Source organism: Berghia stephanieae, chromosome 1 (genome assembly GCF_034508935.2).
Source record: "Berghia stephanieae isolate SIO BIC M18660-M18661 chromosome 1, UCSD_Bste_1.3, whole genome shotgun sequence".
In the NCBI taxonomy this organism is placed as follows: domain Eukaryota; kingdom Metazoa; phylum Mollusca; class Gastropoda; order Nudibranchia; family Aeolidiidae; genus Berghia; species Berghia stephanieae.
The window spans coordinates 101993510-102000864 of record NC_088360.1 but is presented as its reverse complement, the minus strand read 5'-3'; the positions used below and the strand labels follow the sequence as shown (position 1 = coordinate 102000864).

At 36.5% G+C, this 7355-nt stretch overlaps 1 protein-coding gene across 1 annotated transcript in view; it reads right to left on the bottom strand.

Moving 5' to 3' along the window:
• Nucleotides 1–1932: 1932 nt before the first annotated feature.
• Nucleotides 1933–7355, bottom strand: part of LOC144961449 (uncharacterized) — a 7413-nt gene continuing 1990 nt past the window's right edge. The window contains exon 2 of the mRNA XM_078894651.1: nucleotides 1933–2180. Within this exon, the coding sequence (XP_078750777.1) occupies nucleotides 1933–2180 (248 nt within the window). The remainder of the gene's footprint in view (nucleotides 2181–7355) is intronic.

Genomic DNA, 7355 nt, shown 5'->3' with positions numbered 1-7355 from the left:
CCATGGTAAAGACTAAATACAATTTTCTACTATACAAAATACCTGATGACAGCCTATACCATCATTTTTATTCTAAATTCACTTTGATTTGATTCATCTCAAAGTAATACCGTTTTTAGACGTTGGGTCACACAATATCATTATTTTGTGGCACTTTTAAATACGAATAAAAGCGCGCACTTCAATTGACGCATTAAGTACACATGAAGTGCTCATATTTTATTGACTGACCCTTTATTTGCTCATGGTAACACTTAATTATTTTGTTTCATAACCGAGCCATACAAAGTGCACGTATTAAACTCTTCGCGAAGTCCCAGGTTTGAGAGTTTTTGCCAAGATGATGATCATTTTTATCGGTCGATATTTGAAGAATGAGTTTTCAGGCCAACATTTTAAAATACGTGTTTTTTTTCCAGAGGACGAAAGGGTTCTCTAATTACTTTATACCTAAATGATAAGTGTCTGCTGTAGAATCTGGGATATATACTAGACCAATGAACTGTGAAGATCTGCTGGTTAACTCTGGGCCCGTTTTCATAAACGCGGACTAGTCTCTGACTATCTCTGACTTTACTCAAGGACTTGAAAAAATTGGATTTCATGTGAGCTATGCAAGTCCCAGATTAAAATCAAAAACACCTTCGGACTAAGACTGGCCAAGTTTTAGTCATTTGCTGAGGCAGGACTTCAAGCTTAGACTTAGACTAGTTACTAGGATACATCACAGCGTCGACAAGATAGGAACTATTTTTAGATTGAGAGAGCTTCGATTCGGAAGGAAAATACGTTGACGAATGACAGAGGCAAATAGTGTCCTGTTGCTATTGACACTGGCTTTAAAAAAAACTATAAGATAAGAGCAGATCCTCGAAAGTACATGTACACATTTTTGTGAGTAAAAACTAAAAAGAACTGAAACCAATCGGTTCGCGAGTTACAAGTGAACAGAGACTCGAACTTCAAGGGTTTGCGTCAAAGAACAACCCAAAAAAAATGATTAGATATTATAGTATAGACAAAAGTTATTCTGCTGGCATTGTAACTGACTAAAATAATGTAGTTCATCAGAACACGCTTTTGTTTGTTTTTTTGTTTTGTTTTGTTTTGTTTAATTCAAATTATTTGAATTTCAATGAAACTTTCATTGGCCTAAATATAGAATTGACAGTCGACCTTGAACATCATTGTAGTCTATCAATCTACAGTCAATATCACGTGATTTGATTCATCATGGCAAAAGTAAGTTAGAATACGAAAAGGAATGAATATTATCTATACCGGATAGTTGCTAATTTCCTCTTTGGAAATCTTTTGTGTTGAAAGTATGAAGGCTGGTATTTTACCTGCCATCGTGTACTAGAGAGCGTGATGTTACCAGCACAAAATTAGTCACCGTCCTTACAACGGCCACTTCTAGGCAAGAGACTAGCTAGTTAGAGACTAGAATGCGTTCATGAAATCCGATGTTTTTTAGTCACTTGCTCCGCTTACTAGCAAGTCATATACTAGATTAGTAAATAACTAAATCTAGTCCGCGTTCATGAAAACGGGCCCTAGATTACCTGTACATTTTACTAAGTCCAGTTGGCCCAAGGTTTGTCATTGACTTAAATGATATATATTCCAATGAAGCATCCCATAAAAAGAAAAAAGAAAAGAGAAAAAAGAAAATTAATAATAAAAGCGCCTCCCCTCCCCCCTTACAGATAAAAACGATTAAAAGTAAATGCAAACAAAAACAAATCCAAAAATGTTATTTAAACTATAGTATTTCTTCCTCATATATTAAATGCAAAGTGTGGTTTTTTACAATAAAATGTTAAAAGTAGACAATTGGGAACAAACACTGACGTAAGATATTTTGGCATCGAAATGCCGTCTAAGAAAACTCTCATTTAAAACAAAATCTCAATCTTTTTACACCTTACCTCATCCATGGACGACGGTGTCTCTCAACAACATTCTTGATTCCATGACAAGTGGATTCCTTTGCGAAAAATAGCCAGATCTGGTCCAATGTTTGTGAATGAACCGGTACAACTCCCTGGTCTTGATCTTGGCATGTTGTAGGTCTAGTCCTGATTTCCCCGCCATTGGTGGTGGTCTGTGACATGTGGCCACTGGCGTTGTAGGGGCAGGTTCGCATGTCGATGAAACTAGGTGACGAATAAGTGGGACTGAGGACAATAAAAAGAATTGTAATTCCCTTTTGTCATCCCCTAATGCAACTTTTTTTCTGTGGGTCTATTCCAAGGGAAGACTGGAACAACTCAGTCGTGGGCTTCATTGCAGTGCGGCCGAGTAAACTAGGGCGATGCAACTTGATCAAGGAATCACAGAGTCTGGGAATAAATCTCGGTCTCTGGGTATGATGCAAAGATCATACGGCTTTGCCCAACTGCCCCATGGACTTGTGTGTGTGTGTGGGGGGGGGGGGTGATGTTTGTTTGAGTAAATGAGAGAGAGTATTGATGTATATATAATACCAGGCTCGATCAAGTCCTGAGCTTAACTAAAAGAGCAGTGACATACTACCCGACATCCTCACAAATTAGGATGTCTGACTACCCTACGGGGTGGATAGTGTTCTAAGAAAACTCAGAGCGTCAACAAAATTCAAATAAAGAGTGATGAAAGTTGAATAATAATAAATTATCTGAAAACCTTTTGACCAAAGATGAGGACATCATTAAGTCAACATATTTGTAAATAACTTCAAACATGTACATATTGGTCGAAGCTGAGGACATCATTACGTCATTTAACTTATTTGTAAATAACTTTAAGCATGTACTTTTTAGCCGAAGATGAGGACATCATTAAGTCAATTAACTTATGTGTAAATAACTTTAAACATTTACTTATAATCAAAATAAATTTGACCCTAGTTTTCTTGTCGAATGTAATTGGGAGTGGAACTGTTTTCTTTTCATCCTTGATCACTAATTTCATTGTGAAGGTCATCTTATCGGCAGCACATGAGCCAAATAAATAGTGGTGTTTTAATATTTTATTTATGTAACAGAGGTATCATTGGATTTAGAAGACCTCTATTACCATTAATTATTAGAGCAATAATATGGGTGTAACTAGATATGTAAGACGCCTTTGCGGTCAGAAGGATATGATTCAATACTAAATTAAACTTATTTTAGAATTCAATTTAATCATAATAATAAAAAGCAATCGCCAAATCTACCCGCAACATACTCCATTGCATTGAAGAAATATGCCCATAAGTAAAAAGTGTGAAATCAAAGATAGCCTAGTTGGAGTTTTTTTAAGACGGGAAGGCAAGGAAAAAATTTGAACAAAAAAAAGGAAAAGTTTAATTCGAATGATAACAACAACAAACAAACAAAAAAAGTCCCAAGCACGCCCTCCCCTCACGCCCACCCCCCAATCAACGATTAAATTAACACACACACACAAAAGAAAGAAATTGAAATAAAAGAAAAGAAAAGAAAACCCTGAAAAATCAAAGAGATAAACCGATATAATGTCCTCGCCCCTCTCCTTTAATAACATCGCATTTAAATAAAACTATAAACCCTCTCCACAAACATTGAACAAAAACAAACCAATAAAGCACAATGCCAATCATTTAAAAGTATACATTGTTTGTTTGTTGTTTTTTTTTGATAAATAAAATAGTCATTTGTCCTTACCACTTATCAAAATTCCTCCAGCTGAAATCAAATGCATGTATTTTATTGTCCTTGTGACTCTCCATGGTAATTTTATATGTCCGTCAGTTTTGTTTGCTTTTGACACGGTTTTAAGACAAGGATTGGGGCGTGGCTATAGTGGTCGATTTGGTGCCTGGCACCGCCCCATCTTTTAAAAATGTATTACAGCATTTACAAAAAAAAATAAAACTGAAAAATGGTATATTATACCGCCTCTTACTTATTTGAGTAAGTCTATTCTCTTTTTTTAATTTCTTTTTCTTTTGTATTTACAAATATAGCATGTTTTAAGTCATTTTTTTCTTATTCTGGCACCACCTTATACTGTAAGCATGCCGCGCCACTGATAAGGATGACTTTACGTCATTTTGGAAATCAACTATTTATGTGAAAATATATATCCTACATTGTATTCAATCCCATAGAAATCAAGCTTCTGTCAATCTGAAAATGTTTATACCCTATATACATATAACAATTCATGCTCATCCATTTTCCAATGATTTCATTGGAATGTATTTTCTTTTTGCAATAAAATCAGAGCAAGCAGTGAATAGCCACATAAAAAGATTCAGAAAGAAAAACCTAACTATATATCCCACTGAAAGGTTGATGGCAAAATGATGTTTTCTTTAAAGTTATCCTCACACAATATGTGCTTTGTAAAGTGGTTTCACTATGTGTCCAATGAAATTTTAACTTTCCTCGCCCAGGATGCATGAAGGCGAGCGCGAGCGCATGCGCTCTCTCTCTCTCTCTCTCTCTCTCTCTCTCTCTCTCTCTCTCTCTCTCTCTCTCTCTCTCTGGCTCACACACACACACACACACACACACACACGTATAACCCTCAGATCAATACACAAAATCTTAATGCCACTAGTTCGAATCTTATCAACCCCAACGCCCAATTCGTCAAATTATTTTGTTCCTTTCCTCTTCTCTTTTTTGTATTTTTATATACCTTTACGTTCCCTCCTTCATTAGGTAAAATTTGCCCCCAATTCGTCGCCATTATTCTATCAAAAAATAACTATTTTTTCTATCTCTTTGTGTAAACCATATCTTTATGTTTGTCTAAAACACTTAAAAATAACACCGCCAAATGTTACTTCTAGGGAAAGCGGATATGACGTCTAATGGTATCATCCATTACTCTTCGTCAGCCGCGATCCATAATTCAACACTTTTCTAGTTGGAAACCATCGCCGTGGGTAATTCTATAAACAAATAGAATATGAATGACCAATAATATCCGATTCGGTGAAGTGAAAAAAAAAAAAGCAGAAAAGGTGGCCCAACTCGTCGCCCATTAACTAGTAACGCGTACTGATATCAAGTTTACAATAATAATTTGTGACGTCAGATAATCAGACGTTAAATTTCACTAAAACTAGATATCTTTTTTGTATTAATGAAAAAGTAGAGTCTAGTAGGTGTTTAAGAATTTTTGAAAATATTTATTTTTCAGTGAAAACGAAATCAGAATCGATTTAGGGGAAGAGTAAAAGATTTTTTGCAGGCGTGTGCAACGATTGGGAACACGTCCGGAATTCCAAAAAGAAAGAGTGTAAGTAAGAATCGTTTATTACACCGGAGTAGTATTCTGAGTAGCTTACGCATGCACCTGTTTACGAAAATCAGTACCCTCCTTATACATGCCTGTGATGCGTTCCAAGTTTCACATCCATACAGTAGCACAGATTTCACGTTTGAGTTGAAAAGTCTTAGCTTTAGTCGAAGGGAGATAACTTTAGTCCTCCAAACTCTGTTCAAAGATGTGAATGCAGCCTGTGCCTTTCCTATTCGTGCTTTCACCTCTGCTTCCGTGCCTCCATCCCTGTCAATTATACTCCCGAGATAGCAGAAAGTGTCTATATCTTAGAGTTCCTGATCTTTTACTTTGATCTGCTCCCTTTGACGCGTACCTTTCCTCAAGACCTTTGACTTTGCAGGGATAAATAATAACGTGAAGTTGAATGTAAGCTTCAATTTAATTACAAAAACAGACTTTGCAGGGTGAATTCTTAGGCCAATTGATTCCGAGAGGCTGTTTATAATTGTGGTTTTTGCTTGCATCTGGTCCTGGGTGTGGGACAAAAGAGCCAGATCATCTGCATCCAGATGTGTCCAGGGGGTCCACTATATCCCATTTCTTCGCCCTTTGGAGGTTTCCTTCATTAGCCAATCAATGGCAAGGATGAACAGGAATGGTGAGAGCAAGCATTCCAGCTTGACACCAGTCTTAATTTCAAAGCTGTCAGTAACCTGATCTTCATGTACAACCCTGCAACTTGATCCTTCATACATTTCCTTAATGAGGTTTACTTACTTAAATACGTGTTTTTGTTTGTTTGTTTTTTTGTTTTGTTTTGTTTGTGTTTTGTTTTTTTGGGGGGAGGGGGTTTGGTTTGTTTTGGGGTTTTTTTGGGGGGAGGGGGTTTGGTTTGGTTTGTTTTGTTTTGGTTTTTTTGGGGGGATGGGGTTTATTTTGTTTTGTTTTGTTTTTGTTTTGTTTTGTTTTTTGGGAGGAGGGGGTTTGTTTTGTTTTGTATTGTTTTGTTTTTGTTTTGTTTTTGTTTTTGTTTTTTTTTTTGTTTGTTTTTTTGTTTTTTTTTTGTTTTTTTTTTTGGGGGGGGGGATTGTTTTGTTTTGGGTTTTTTCAGATCACGGCAGAACAGTAGTATTAGTTGTCTTGGTTTGTTTTTTTTTAAAAAGCAAAATCGATTGACACAGTTCATCAATGCCTTTGATCTAAATCTCACTCATCCAATGAAAGCAGCGTAGCAATGCAGTATGGTCTTTGCTTCATACCCAAAATTTTCGGAGTTCGAATACACGTGCGTCGCGATTTGAAATCTTAAGCAAGTCACCTCTAGTTCATTTCAGGACAATATCTCAGCAGCTGAAGCCAGGGTTATTCCGGCCTTCCTGCGTGTACATAATAATAATATATTATGCAGGTCTGACATCCGAACCCAATTATGGGCCTAGTTTAGCATTGTTGTAATGGACAATATTTTGCGTTATTTTTTGATATTTCTTTTTAGATTTCAACTAACATTACTCTTCAACAGTCGTAACGTCACTTCCTTCCTTATGACGCATGGTAACTTAGTAACACTGGCTCTAAACTATTGGAACAATGGCGGACGCCCGAATGAAATATTTCCCCGGCGAGCATAAAAGCGTATCCTAAGGGGAAAAAACACATACATTTGATCATGTTTTGACTTTTACAAATTCTGATAACAAGGCATATGAAAAGTTCTAGCCAGCATGAAGAATAAAAAGTAATGATTTTCTTTGTTTAGAACCAAGATGGCCGCCGTTGGCGGGCGGCGTGACATCAGACTACTGAATCCAATTATCCCATAAGGAATTGGGTTATCAGACCTGTAAATAAACGCACATAGTCGCCTTCACTTGGAATAGACTCTAAAAGAAAAATTCCCATTAGGTGATAATGAAAAATGGTTATTTTATATTTATGAATCCCCCAAATCCAGAACCTGGGTGCCAGCAGGAAGAAGTGCTGAAACCTGAAACAAAATCTCGACACTTTGCCAAACCTGGAATAAATTATGCTGCTTACCTTCACCTCAGTATCTGAAGAGTAATTCCCAGAGGACCGACTTTGAGATTGATTTTATTTTGTTTATCTTT